The sequence below is a fragment of the Nannobrachium achirus genome (genome assembly GCF_963921795.1).
Source record: "Nannobrachium achirus genome assembly, chromosome: 8".
NCBI classification, from domain to species: Eukaryota; Metazoa; Chordata; class Actinopteri; order Myctophiformes; family Myctophidae; genus Nannobrachium; species Nannobrachium achirus.
In genome coordinates, this window is record NC_137817.1 from 2,574,020 (window position 1) to 2,589,430 (window position 15,411).

Consider the following 15,411-nt stretch of genomic DNA (forward strand, 5'->3'; position numbering starts at 1 on the left):
AAACAACAAATACAAACAATCATTTTTCATTACGTTACTTGACGCCTAACATTCCCGAAATGTATTAAAATTGCTACAACATAATACTGGATAGTCAGTATTCTTTAGTCATATAAGAAGTTGAAGGGGACATTTAAGGTCTGATAATGATGTAACATGCATGTTCAAATCATGTGTACTCAACAATGAGTCTGTATGTTTTCACCCATTTTCCACAATAGCCAGAGTAACATGGAGGTGCCCACACTGAACTCCAATTCCCACAATTCTAAGTGCTTGTTAGGGTGCGTGTGTGTGTGTGTGTGTGTGTGTGTGTGGGGGGGGGGGGTCCCCTTTCCCCACTCCCCAGTTCACATTATGTTTATTTTGGTGGTAGCGGGTCTGATAAGGTTGAGAACCACTGGCCTTCTGAAAGCTGATTGGCTCACAGCCTCAGCCTGATGAACTAAAAAGTTGAATATCTCCCCCAGATGTCAGTCTTCCACACGGGAGACCCGGGTTCGAATCCCGGGCGTTCCACCTCCCTAACAGGCTGTTTAGATGTCTACAGGACCCTCCCTAACGGCAGGTGTAAGACCAGAGTCTTACACATAGCCTTCATCTAACAGGTTGTTTAGTCTAACCCAGGGCTTCATCTAACATGTGTTTAGTCTTCATCTAACAGGCTGTTAGGGTGGGGTTAGTCTTACCCAGGGTCTTCATCTAACAGGCTGTTAGGGTGGGGTTAGTCTTACCCAGGGTCTTCATCTAACATGGTGTTAGGGTGGGGTTAGTCTTACCCAGGGTCTTCATCTAACAGGCTGTTAGGGTGGGGTTAGTCTTACCCAGGGTCTTCATCTAACAGGCTGTTAGGGTGGGGTTAGTCTTACCCAGGGTCTTCATCTAACATGGTGTTAGGGTGGGGTCAGTCTTACCCAGGGTCTTCATCTAACAGGCTGTTAGGGTGGGGTTAGTCTTACCCAGGGTCTTCATCTAACAGGCTGTTAGGGTGGGGTTAGTCTTACCCAGGGCCTTCATCTAACATGCTGTTAGGGTGGGGTTAGTCTTACCCAGGGTCTTCATCTAACATGCTGTTAGGGTGGGGTTAGTCTTACCCAGGGCCTTCATCTAACAGGCTGTTAGGGTGGGGTTAGTCTTACCCAGGGCCTTCATCTAACAGGCTGTTAGGGTGGGGTTAGTCTTACCCAGGGCCTTCATCTAACATGCTGTTAGGGTGGGGTTAGTCTTACCCAGGGCCTTCATCTAACAGGCTGTTAGGGTGGGGTTAGTCTTACCCAGGGCCTTCATCTAACAGGCTGTTAGGGTGGGGTTAGTCTTACCCAGGGCCTTCATCTAACAGGCTGTTAGGGTGGGGTTAGTCTTACCCAGGGCCTTCATCTAACAGGCTGTTAGGGTGGGGTTAGTCTTACCCAGGGCCTTCATCTAACAGTTTGTTTAGGTGGGTGGGGTTAGTCTTACCCAGGACCCTCCCTAACAGGTTGTTTAGGTGGGGTTAGTCTTGCCCAGGACCCTCCCTAACAGGTTGTTTAGGTGGGGTTAGTCTTACCCAGGACCCTCCCTAACAGGTTGTTTAGGTGGGGTTAGTCTTGCCCAGGACCCTCCCTAACAGGTTGTTTAGGTGGGGTTAGTCTTACCCAGGACCCTCCCTAACAGGTTGTTTAGGTGGGGTTAGTCTTACCCAGGACCCTCCCTAACAGGTTGTTTAGGTGGGGTTAGTCTTGCCCAGGACCCTCCCTAACAGGTTGTTTAGGTGGGGTTAGTCTTGCCCAGGACCCTCCCTAACAGGTTGTTTAGGTGGGGTTAGTCTTACCCAGGGCCTTCATCTTGGTCTTCTGCATGAGACACAGGACGATGAGACTGAGGATGAGGAGAGCCATGAACGCCATGCCACCTCCTGTCACGATGCCCAGCATGGGGACCTCCACACTGGACTGGAGGAACTCTGAGACACACAGAGAGGGAGAGAGAGACATGAGGACCTCCACACTGGACTGGAGGAACTCTGAGACACACAGAGAGAGACATGAGGACCTCCACACTGGACTGGAGGAACTCTGAGACACACACAGAGAGAGAGAGAGAGAGAGAGAGAGAGAGAGAGAGAGAGAGAGAGACACAGACAGACAGACAGACAGACATGAGGACCTCCACTCTGGACTGGAGGAACTCTGAGACACAGAGAGACATGAGGACCTCCACCATGGACTGAAGAAACTCTGAGAGACACAGAGAGAGAGAGAGAGAGAGAGAGAGAGAGAGAGAGAGAGAGAGAGAGAGAGAGAGAGAGAGAGAGAGAGAGAGAGAGAGAGACAGACAGACATGAGGACCTCCACCATGGACTGGAGGAACTCTGAGAGACACAGAGACACACAGAGACACAGAGAGACATGAGGACCTCCACCATGGACTGGAGGAACTCTGAGACACACAGAGACACACAGAGACATGAGGACCTCCACCATGGACTGGAGGAACTCTGAGAGATACAGAGACACAGAGAGACATGAGGACCTCCACCATGGACTGGAGGAACTCTGAGACACACAGAGACACACAGAGACATGAGGACCTCCACCATGGACTGGAGGAACTCTGAGAGATACAGAGACACACAGAGACATGAGGACCTCCACCATGGACTGGAGGAACTCTGAGAGATACAGAGACACACAGAGACATGAGGACCTCCACCATGGACTGGAGAAACTCTGAGATACACAGAGAGACATGAGGACCTCCACCATGGACTGAAGGAACTCTGAGACACACAGAGACACAGAGAGACATGAGGACCTCCACACTGGACTGGAGGAATTCTGATAACAAAAACTATGAGGTTGCTTATAAGAAGCAGACATGGCAACCTACCTGTCAGAGTGATTGATTGATTGATACCTGTTATTGAGGTTGCTTATAAGAAGCAGAACTGGCAACGTACCTGTCAGAGTGATTGATTGATTGATTGATTGATTGATTGATTGATTGATTGATTGATACCTGTTAGAGTGAGGTTGCTTATAAGAAGCAGACATGGCATCCTACCTGTCAGAGTGATTGATTGATTGATACCTGTCAGAGTGAGGTTGCCATGGTAACCTACCTGTCAGAGTGAGTGATTGATTGATACCTGTCAGAGTGAGGTTGCCATGGTAACCTACCTGTCAGAGTGATTGATTGATTGATACCTGTCAGAGTGATTGATTGATTGATACCTGTCAGAGTGAGGTTGCCATGGTAACCTACCTGTCAGAGTGATTGATTGATTGATACCTGTCAGTGATTGATTGATTGATACCTGTCAGAGTGAGTGATTGATTGATACCTGTCAGAGTGAGGTTGCTCATGGCGGCTCCCAGGCTGTTGCTGGCGTTCAGAGACACGTTCCCTGATAGGCTGCTGAGTGTGAGCCGCAGCGTGTGATTGGTCAGCCAGGGGTAGCTCCGCGAGTCCAGAACCAGGAAGTCCGAGGAGGCGTTGGACACCTGGTCAGAGGATTCATAAAACCTGAATGAATTCCTTACCAAGGCATGTCTTCACCAATGTGTGTGTGAAGGTGTCTAGTAACACATCTAACATGTCTTCACCAATGTGTGTGTAAAGGTGTCTAGTAACACATCTAACATGTCTTCACCAATGTGTGTGTAAAGGTGTCTAGTAACACATCTAACATGTCTTCACCAATGTGTGTGTAAAGGTGTCTAGTAACACATCTAACCTTACCAAGACATGTCTTCACCAATGTGTGTGTGAAGGTGTCTAGTAACACATCTAACAACAAGACATGTCTTCACCAATGTGTGTGTGAAGGTGTCTAGTAACACATCTAACAACAAGACATGTCTTCACCAATGTGTGTGTGAAGGTGTCTAGTAACACATCTAACAACGTTTGAAATTCAAAATTCCTAGGAGACCTTTTTTACAGCTGCTGAAAGCAAATACATCTGCTTTAAGTAGCATGTGAGGGGTCTAACTAGGGGTTTGTCATGATTCCGAATCCATTCCAAGCATAGTTTTGCACAAAAAAAACATTCCTTGGGCTAAAAACGGGCCCCACAAAACAATGGTTTTGTGACTTTTCACAGTTTTGTGGTGAAATGTGATGGTGTTGCTAGACACCTTTACACACATTGGTAAGGAATTTATTCCCAGATTTGACATTATTCTCTGACTAACCATGTGACCGGACTGGTCCATGAAGGTGATGGTGGCGGGGGGGTTGGAGCGAACCAAGGCCAGTAGAACCAGGGACAGACCGGGGGCCGCGGGGTCGCTGTAGAGAGCCTTCACTCTGAGGATCTCTGGTTCAACTGAGGAGAGAGAGAGGATGGATTGATCTTCTTTATGTATTTACACATGGTCTACTTGTGGGAAAGAAGAGCGCGCCACGGGGACTGTCTTACATCTCATTAGTCCTACATCCCATTAGTCCTACATCTCATTAGTCCTAATTTGGTTAGGGTTAGGTTTTAGGGTTAGGTTTAGGCATAGTTTTACTGAGGTTAGGTTTAGGGTTTGGGTTAGGTTTAGGCATAGTTTTACTGAGGTTAGGGTTACGTTTAGGCATAGTTTTTCTGAGGTTAGGGTTAGGTTTAGGCATAGTTTTGCTGAGGTTAGGTTTAGGCATAGTTTTACTGAGGTCAGGGTTAGGTTTAGGTTTAGGCATAGTATTTTTCACCAGGTTAACATTCACCAGATTTGGACTAATGGGGTGTAGGAACAATGAAATGTCAGACCAATGCCATGGCACTGTGTGCCACAAGGTGTGCACTGCTGGCCTCGTGTCCCTGATGTCTTCACCCGTTAATGAAGACATTACCAAGAACGCTCTTATACCAAACTCTGCTGACATCACCAGGAATGCTGGTCCCTCATTGGCTGTAGGGAGACACCTACATACGTTCCCAGAATCCAAACCGTTTCAGGGCTGCGGCCTTCAGAAAATCCCAGTCACCTTCATACCATTGTTTCCTGTTGAGATTGTCACATTTCACCCAGGTTTTTTCATCTCACTCAAGTAACTTTGTCTGCTGACCTCACTCAGCAACGAAATAAACAGAAAATAAACACAAATAAAAAAATAAAACAATTCACAGGAGGCAAGCAGTGATCACCCCATGATGTGCACTGCAATGTAGTTTCAAATGCACTGCATTGCAGGCGCTTTTTGAGAGTGAAAAAATAAGAAGACACGTTGTGTGCCATGTCTGATCTGGGCAGCTTGCCCCAGGAAACGTGCCAAGCTCAATAGGGAACAACGGTACATACCAAACCGATTACAGTACTTGTGCGCTCTGCTTGCGCAAGTAATAATAATAACAATATTAATGACCCCAGTAGCCAATCGCGTGGCTCCAACTCACACTGCACGTTGAGCGTGACGGTGGCGTTGGCGCTCTCTCCTGTGCTGGGATTGGCCGCCGTGCAGACCAGCTCCCGGTCCAACTTCCTGGCGTGCAGCCAATAGCTGCTGTGACGCCGCCGCGGCGGCTCCCTGGCCTCCTGTGATGTCATCAGCAGGCGCCCGCGGTCGGGGAAGGGCTCGCGCTGCCGCTCGCCGTTCAGGTACCAGGTGAGCAGAGGCTCCGCCCCGCCGCCGTCTGATTGGCAGCTGAACCTGTGCGTCGTGTTCTCGCGCAGCGTGACCACCGAGTGGCGCCGCCCGTCAATCCAGGGGGCGGGCTCTATGGCACCTGTGAGGGGGGGGGGGGGGGGTCATCATAAACTCCCTGTCACACTTAGAACAACGGACTCACTCGTTAGCTTTCGCCGTGGACTGAAGACTCACCTTTTCAGACTCCACCTAAACTCCACCTAAAATGACCATACATGAAGCTTGTTGCATTTGTTTTTAGGTTTTTTTAGAACCTTTTTTTTTACTGATTATATTGTTTTCTAGAAAGATATTCATTTGAATGTTATATTGCTGTTGATGTACTGACATATTATCTTGCATATTATAGTGATGTATTACCTGCTTATTGTAAATCGCTTGGGATTAAAAGCGTCTGCTGAATGCCTAAACTGTAAACTGTAAACTTTACTGTAGAGTTTAAACCATGGAGCTGGAGGGCATTCATTTGGTCCATTCCTCCTGATCTGTGTGAGTTGTACATGTGTCAGCGCAGCAGAACAGAGCGCTGAGCACAGCTACGTTTAGCAGGTTATATATCCATGCTGTCGCCAGAAACCTCTTATATATCCATACTGTATAGAGGGGATGCACATAACCTAATTTAATTACATTATCTTTAATCAGATAGGCCTTTTCTGTGTGGATGTATGGGCTGTCAAGGCCAGATAGTAGTTTTTTGCCACTCAGTAGGCGTTCCCGCATAACTTCCGTCTTCCGGGTATGATGATGTCACGCGCACACCCTCTATTTTGACTTTTTTCATAAACTAATTATCCTACTTGATCAAAACTACAGCGTCACGCGAATGCATCAAAAGTAGCAGATCTGCAAGCTCGAAACAAAGCAAAGCGACGCGTTTCGGGCTTGTAGATCTGCTGCCTTTTGATGCTTGCATCAAGACCACATGACCCCCCACCCCCTCTCTGACTGGACCACTGTCTCGATCCAGGGGCATAGTTCCGCCGATTTAAAATGAGCCCAATACGGAACTAAAACTTCCTATGATTGGCCGCTTTGATTGGCCGGTTGCAAAAAGAATTGTTCTCCATTGGATCCCATTCATTTCCCCGTTTCGTGTTCTAACCTTAATTAACATTTTCATGAATACTTTATGGTTCCTATCGCTAGTTAAAAATTGCCTGTCAATCACGATGATATGCGTTTGGTGAAAATAAGGTCCCATTTATGTTCAAATTTATGGAGTTGTGGGGGGAGTGGCCAACTAAGCTGATACCAGCCGGCTGTGTTCTTCTTCGTGTGCTGTATTTCGGGAGGCTCCGACCAGCACATTCTCCCATGTATCCCTGCGTTGCACGTGACCGTTGGCAGCCAATAGCCTCCTCTGGTTGCATTTCAATCTATGATGGCAACACCCATGCCAAGGACCCAAAATGTGTCTTTCGCGCTGCACAGAAACCAATGGCTTTGCTTTGTCCATATCTTTTATACCAGGGGTCTTCAACGTTTTCAGGCCAAGGACCCCTTAGCTGAGAGAGAGATGAAGCAGGGACCCCCCACAACCTTTTCATAGATTCAATAGTTTCATTGTTTGACAGCACAATCATCAGTGTATTTTGGATTCATGTCAATGTGTGTTATCACTAATCAGATATTTAACCACTTGAACCGTCAATACTTAATAAACTTGACCTTTCACTCTGTACTTAGTCTGCTCTTTTCCCCTCTACACCAAAACTCTTTGCCAAAAATAGCTGATCTACAAGCTCACAACGCCTCGCGCTGCGAGGCGTTGTGAGCTTGTAGATCTGCTAGGTTTGGCTAAAGTTCTCAGGATATGGACACTATAGGGTTCAAGTGCATGCATATAAAAAGGAGAAAAAAGTTACTATCACACAAAGATTTGGAGGACCCCCTGTAGTAACTCTGAGGACCCCCCAGGGGTCCCGGACCCCCTGTTGAAGACCCCTGTTTTATACAGTCTATGTCTCGATCCAGTGACTTTGATTGGTGCAGGGCTGAGCATGCATCAGATTGTAAATACTGTACCATGCATTTGTTATTGCGACCGTAAGGTCGCAGTTTAGTATCAAAACCTCCACCGGCCGTCCGTCACGTCACACGTCACACCTTTGTCCTGCTCATATCTCCGCATCAGTATGACATCACACTGCTGACATCAGTATGAACCTTTGTGTACGTTGCTGTGGCAACAGTCTGTTGTTGCTGGTCTGTTAGTGTACGTTAGCAACCACCTTAGCAACCATGGTTTTACCCTAGCAACCAACTGTTTACCCTAGCAACCAACTGTTTACCATAGCAACCATGTTTTTTACCCTAGCAACCAACTGTTTACCATAGCAACCATTTTTTTTTACCCTAGCAACCAACTGTTTACCATAGCAACCATGTCTTTTTTACCTTAGCAACCAACTGTTTACCATAGCAACCATGTTTTTTACCCTAGCAACCAACTCTTATATTGGTAAAACAAACTTTTGGCCTATTTGTGGAGATAAGCCTGGCGATAAGGTCTGAGTCGAAGAAATGCTTCTTTCCTGGCAAGAATTGCCCCTTTATACTGTAGGGCTCGTTTGTGTATTGTATGACATCACGCCACATCATCGGCTGAGGACTGTGTGATGTCATCATATCTCCATATATGGAGACATAAGTTGCTCATGCCCAAATATGGGCTGGTGAGGTCAGACTTAGTGTGATGCGTAGGTTATCTCCATATATGGAGATTCAACTTCAATGAGTAACCATGGCAAACTGTCAACTGCCCGTATGTCTTGATAATTGGTAAAACAAACTTTTGGCCTATTTTACGGTCGCAGTTTAGTATCAAAACCTCCACCGGCCGTCCGTCACGTCACACGTCACACCTTTGCCCTGCTCATATCTCCGCATCAGTATGACATCACACTGCTGACATCAGTATGACATCTGATGTCAGCAGTGTGATGTGTACACAAACCTTTGTGTACGTTGCTGTGGCAACAGTCTGTTGTTGCTGGTCTGTTAGTGTACGTTAGCAACCACCTTAGCAACCATGGTTTTACCCTAGCAACCAACTGTTTACCCTAGCAACCAACTGTTTACCATAGCAACCATGTTTCTTTACCCTAGCAACCAACTGTTTACCATAGCAACCATTTTTTTACCCTAGCAACCAACTGTTTACCATAGCAACCATGTTTTTTTTTTACCTTAGCAACCAACTGTTTACCATAGCAACCATGTTTTTTACCCTAGCAACCAACTGTTTACCCTAGCAACCAGCTGTTTACCATAGCAACCATGTTTTTTACCCTAGCAACCAACTGTTTAACATATGGAGTTATATGTTGTTTGTGTCCAAATATGGGGCTTGTGAGGTCAGACAATGCCGGTCTTATATAAGGGTCATTTGTGTACGGTGTGATGTCATACTGATGTCAGCAGTGTGTGGAGATAAGCGACCAACAGTCGCTTATCTCCCGATTAGGGAGTCTTACTGGTAATAAGAGTAATATTTTATAGTAGCAGTGTGTCTCACCTGTCCAGGACCACAGCTGTGTGTGTAGCAGCCAGACAGCCACGCCTGAAGCCCACCGTCTCGCACACACACACCTCATACCGGACCCCCAGAGCACCTACACACACACACACACACACACACACACACACACACACACACACACACACACACACACACACACACACACACACAGAACTACCTCCTACCGAACACACATCATTCACAATACACAAAATAAAAAAATAAAAACGTTAGACATGTCGAGCTGCCAATCCATTACTTTTGTTTTTAGTGAATAAAATGTTATTGTAAGTTTGAAACGTTCCAGGGTTTTAGGGAGCGACTGTGTTGTTCAATAGGAGTAGTGTTGTGATGTACAAAGGTGGTACATGAGAGAGAAATGGAGGTAGGCCTGTAAGAATATTTTACTGTTATGTTCAATAATACAACATTGACAAACGTTGTGTTAAGAATAGAGAATAGAGAGAATGCGTATGGCAAAGTGAGTTTATTGTTGTTTAATGCAATCAGAAATAACTGTTCTGTTTGGATGTATGGGCTGTCAAGGCCAGAAAGTAGTTTTTTTTTTGCAACCAGGTATGATGATTATATCATCTCGCATACTCTCTATTGAGTTTTACCATCTGCTCAGGAGTCACTGATTACAACTCTTTCACTGCAGTTCTTATATCATGTTAATTCTTCACAAGGTGCATCATCTATCCATCCATCCATCTTCAACCGCTTATCCGGAATCGGGTCGCGGGGGGTAACGCGCGAATCAAAACACCATCCCAGTTCCAGCAATGGACTAAGGGCGGAGCGCGTGTTTTCGGTGGAGATGATGGAGGCGCGCCGTCTCAGGCGACCATGAGCCACGTGAGACACCGCCGAGCGAGCGGTAGTGGGATGGTGTTTTGATACACGCGAGGTAACAGTTCCAACTGGGACTTCCAAAGTTCCCCATCCCGAGCAACTTCCTCCACTCCCTCAGGGAGTATACCGAGGCATTCCCAGGCCAGTTTGGAGATATAATCCCTCCATCTTGTCTTTGGTCTGCCACGGGGTCTCCTCCCAGTGGAACGTGCATCGAGGACCTTCCTAGGAAGGCGCTCGGGGGGCATCCGTACTAGATGCCCCAACCACCTAAGCTGACTCCTTTCCAAGTGTAGGAGCAGCGGTTCTACTCCAAGTCTCTCTCGGGTGACTGAACTTCTCACCCTATCTCTAAGGGAGATACCAGCCACCCATCTGAGGAAACCCATTTCGGCCGCTTGCACCCGCGACCTTATACTTTGGGTCATGACCCACACTTCATGACCATAGGTGAGAGTAGGAACGAGGATTGCTCGTTAGGCAGAGAGCTTTGCCTTCCGGCTCAACTCTTTTTTCTTCACAACAGTGTGATTTAGCGATTGCAAAACCGCTCCTGCTGCTCCTTCTCCGTCTTCCCCGTATTATCATTCACTCAGTATACATTCCAGACAGAAAAAATGCATGGGTAGTCTGGTAAACATTTTGACCGGGCTGGTTCACCAGGCTGTAAACACATGGGTCCACGACCCACAGCTTGGGAAACACTGCTCGGTAGCAGACACTCTGTCTGCACCAGGACGGGTGGGACATGAATTCTTACACTGCATTCATCACCGCTGTCTCTCTATCAGAGAGAGAGACAGACAGACAGCTGTGTGGACAGAATGATGATGATGATGATGACCTAGAAACACTCGGGATGGACATGATGACTCATCCCTTCATCCTACTGTAGAGAGAGAGAGAGAGAGAGAGAGAGAGAGAGAGAGAGAGAGAGAGAGAGAGAGAGAGAGAGAGAGACTGTCTGTCTTCTGTCCAGGTTTGTTTTGAATGCCACACACGCACGCACGCACGCACACACGCACACACACACTGTGGTCAGACACCTGATAACAGTGATAATGTGTCTCTGCATGCTGCTGATACCCTGAAGTCATGTGACCACTGCCAACTCCTGGAAGCAAGGAGCGTCTAGCAGGAAAGGACGTCATGTGACCATAGTGAGGCACCATGACGCTCTGCTCTCTGTGGCAACACTCACACCGGAAGTAGGATGAAACACATGGCAGTGAATGGAGCCGTCTGGACCATCATTAATAATTAATTAATTAATAATAGTTACCTACTCCTCCCGCGAGGGAAATTCAGATATCGCAGCCCAACCCAGCTGCTTTTTTTATCAGCTTCTTTAACCCAGCTGAACTCAACCCAGTGCTGCCCACAAAGAGCGCAAGGGGGAAGGGGAGCAGTGATAGCTGGAGCGGGGAATCGTACCTGCGACCTCTGGGGCCTCCGGAGTCCTAGGTGTGGACACTAACCACTCAGCCACCACTGCTCATCATGAACAAACACTGTTTATGAACCACTGAGACCTTGGTTTTATAATCGCTTCAGGAATATTAAAGGACAACTTTGTTGCTTTACAACAATGGTTCATATTTTAGATAGTCGTTAGAGAAGAAAAGAAAAGATGAGTTGTTTTCATTTGATTCTTTCTATCGTTTTAGTGATGTCACTTTTAGTGATGCCACTTGCATGCATGCCCCCAGGTTGGGGGCATGCATGCAAGTGGCTAAATATGTCTTTTTAGACACAATAAGCCCATTTCCAAGATGCACCACAATCTTTCATGGGCAGATGTGACTTAAGGGGGCTGGTGTAAATAGCAACAAAGACATTGTGAGCTTATTGTGTCTAAAAAGAGATATTTAGCCACTTGTACGCATGCCCCCACCCACTGAAATCAAACTACTAAAATGGCTAAAACTATAGAAAGCAGTAAATTAAAACATTTTAACACTCATCTTTTCTTTTCTCTAATTACAATCTAACATATAAACCCTTGTTGTAAAAAACTTAAGTTGTCCTTTAACACAATTAGTGCTGCAGGGTATGAAGGGTTAACTTTTCGTTGACGCCACGCAGATCCGCCCATTAGCACACGCTGTTATTGTGTAAGGCATGCCTGGAATGTGTGTACACACACGGACTGCTGAATGACATCAACGATTACGTCATCTAGTCACATGACATGTGTCATGTGACAGTGTGTCATGGCGGCCGCAAGGCTTGTCTTGTTGTTGTTGTTTGGAGCTGTGCTATGGGATATAAAGTCTTATTTGGAGTAAATGAAGTCTCTTTATGGGCCTCTCCATTGACTTAACATGGAGGAGCTTCACTTCGCGTGCACGCCCAACGTGCGTTTTAAACAAATCGCGGACATTACCGATGCGGCCGCGACCGGAGCTACATACTGTAAGTATTAATACATTTACTGTAAATACAGTAAGATTGACGGTGAGCACTGTCAATGGCGTCGTGTAGTAACCGGTTTTAATGACGGTGAGGATCGTCAAGGGCAGCAGAACAGTTAAAGAAGACACATCACAGGTTGTTTTACAATCACTTGCTTTTCGATGTGTACGGTACATAATGTTATTAGTGGCATTTCCATAAAGCCTCTTAATGCGCGTTAAGGGTTATTCGCTTAATTTTTTCTATGGAAACACTTCAAAATTAGAATAAACTTTCATTATCCGCAACAACTTTTATCCGCTTGGAGGAGGTGGATTTTGAGGCTTTATCGAATAAACGAAATGCACATTTGTGAATGGAAACGGGTCTGACAATAAATGTGAATAGATTATGACGTTCTGGGTCCATATCGTCCTCCAACTTAACACTTTCCCCTGCCGCTTAACGTCCATTGTATAGCGTTTATAGCCCACAAAACAAGCCAGTTGTTTGTTACACACGGAGTGACACGGACCGTGTGTAAATTCCTCCCGTTTTCACCTCCCGGAGTCAAGCCATCCGTGGCTAACCCTTCCTCATCACACGGTGTTGCGTGCCAAAAGTGGCCGATCTACAAGCTCACAGCAGCTCGCATCCGCATCTCCGCGCCACGCTGTGAGCTTGCAGATCGGCCACCTTCCAGAGGACGCTGAAACTAGCAGGATGAGCACTGTGCAGCGATCGAGTCACAGCAGTCAGACGTGCAGTGCTCATGTCTCGGTTCGGTCTGAAAAAAATCAGCCCGATCAACCCATGTGACCGTTGCTAATTCGAATGACACCCGCATATGGAAACAGGCTAAATTCGCTTTGTCTTAATGCAAATTTCTGATAATTCACTTCCTATTTTCCAATAAGCTTATGGAAACATGGCTATAGAGGCATCTAAACAGCGGCAGGGGTAGTTTCTGTCTCGGAGATATCGCGAGATTTGGTTTCCAGACAGGAAACAGTGGAGTCTCGCGATACTAGCTTGTTCAGAAACTTACTTTGTGCTCTTTAGATGCCTCTATAAAGTTATACAGCGTACACACTGAAATGCAACACAGCAGAAAACAATGTGTGACATGTCTTCTTTTATATTCTTGCGAGGAGTATTTTATAAAGGTCTCTATCCTGCATGGTCTCCATATATGGGCATAAAAGGGACAATTTGCAACATCATTGTGATGTCAGCACAGGTCAGCTATATTCTTCTGCTGTGCTGAGATGATATTGATGACCATTGGGAAAAGCGGGACAACTCCCGAACGGCCGGTTCATTCCCAGCCGGTCCAGGCCGGCCATTAGGAAAAAAATAAAAATGAAATGTCAGCCTTCGTTCCATTTTGGGGGCTGGGCGGCCAACAAAGTAAATTGTCACTGTCGGGCATAAACCTTGTATCTCCAAGTTTCAAATTTGTAAATTTCTTCGCAAACCAAATCCCTGCTTCGTCATACAAGGCCGTCGCACAAAAGTAGTGAAAACAGCAGATCTACAAGCACACAACGCCTCGCGGTGCGAGGCGTTGGTTTTGGACATATAAGGTTTCCACCCGACAACAACGAAATATAACTCATGTACAGTAATTGGCCCACTGGCTTGTCACTTGTCATGATCTGAAATGGTAAATCTTTGAGTAGCAGCAGCGCTATAGAGAGAGATCTCTCTCTATAGCGCGCAATGAGGGCCTCTCCAACTCTTTTTCCCTGGCTGAATCAGGGGCCCAGCACGTCCCTGTTGATGACATCAGGGATCTCCATATATGTACATAAAAGGGACAAGGCATCGTGATGTCACAACAGGTCAGCTAAATATCCTTCTACCGAGCTGGGATGAGGTGTCATTATGATGTCAGAAGAGTGACGGACAGACATGGAGCTTGTCATACTAAGTAGAGACCTACGGTCGCAATCACAGATTTGTGTCAACACATGCATTGTCTTATGAGGGGATTGTTGTCCACAATGAGTTCACACGCACGCACGCGCGCGCGCACACACACACACACACACACACACACACACACACACACACACACACACACACACACACACACACACACACACACACACACACACACACACACACACTCTGCAGGGTTGCATGCGATCCAGCTGTGCCGTATACTGTATGTGCACTGGACTCGAGCTCACATAAACAAACAGCACCTCTGCAAAGCGCCTGCGCACACGCACACGCACGCACACGCACACACACACACACACACACACACACACACACACACACACACAGTGTTACCTGGACTGTGTCAGTGTAGGATGGATCTCCATGGTAGCAGAGAGGAGAGGAGAGGAGAGGGATGGAGGCTGCAGTAGGATGCTCTAGCATCTACGTGCACTCTCACATGCACACTCTCACATGCACTCTCTCACATGCACACTGCACATGCATACAATAACACAACACATGCACACACCATCACACTCTTAGCACTCGCCATCACACACACACTCTACCACAGCGCGTCCCACACACACACTAACAGGAGGAGGGGGGGGGGGGGGGGGGGGTAGTGATGTGAGCAGGCTGGCGTGCTGACGCAGGCACGCTGTCTGAGGATGGAGGGGGCGAGAGAGAGAGAGAGAGAGAGAGAGAGAGAGAGAGAGAGAGAGAGAGAGAGGGGGGGGAAAGAGAGTGAGAGAAGAATCACATGGCAGAGGAGAGGAGAGGAGAGGAGAGGAGAGGAGAGGGCACGTGCACACATAGACATCAAAGAGGGCTTGAGTCCCTGCCCTTTTATTCCGTCTGTAAAAAGTGCCCTCTCCAGACCATGAATGCAGTTTTCACTATGGTGAAAGAAATGCAAATGCCCTCTTTCCATGCCACACCTGAAGGCAGCATTCAAGAGAATTACCTTGTCCAAACTCTCCTGAACTTAAACGCAGCATCTTATCCATCCATCCATCCATCCATCCATCTTCAACTGCTTATCTGGAATCGGGTCGCGGGGGTAACAGTTCCAA

The 15,411-nt window shown here is 46.9% G+C and overlaps 1 protein-coding gene across 1 annotated transcript in view; it reads right to left on the reverse strand.

The window, feature by feature from the left end:
* The window catches only part of tmem25 (transmembrane protein 25), a gene marked incomplete at both ends in the record, with an annotated part of 17,882 nt that extends 7,141 nt beyond the window's left edge, over positions 1 to 10,741 (reverse strand). The window contains 5 exons of the mRNA XM_080731129.1: positions 1,811 to 1,942; positions 3,323 to 3,482; positions 4,176 to 4,309; positions 5,363 to 5,692; positions 10,639 to 10,741. Of these exons, the coding sequence (XP_080587255.1) occupies positions 1,811 to 1,942; positions 3,323 to 3,482; positions 4,176 to 4,309; positions 5,363 to 5,692; positions 10,639 to 10,741 (859 nt within the window). The remainder of the gene's footprint in view (positions 1 to 1,810; positions 1,943 to 3,322; positions 3,483 to 4,175; positions 4,310 to 5,362; positions 5,693 to 10,638) is intronic.
* Between the last annotated feature and the right edge of the window lie 4,670 nt (positions 10,742 to 15,411).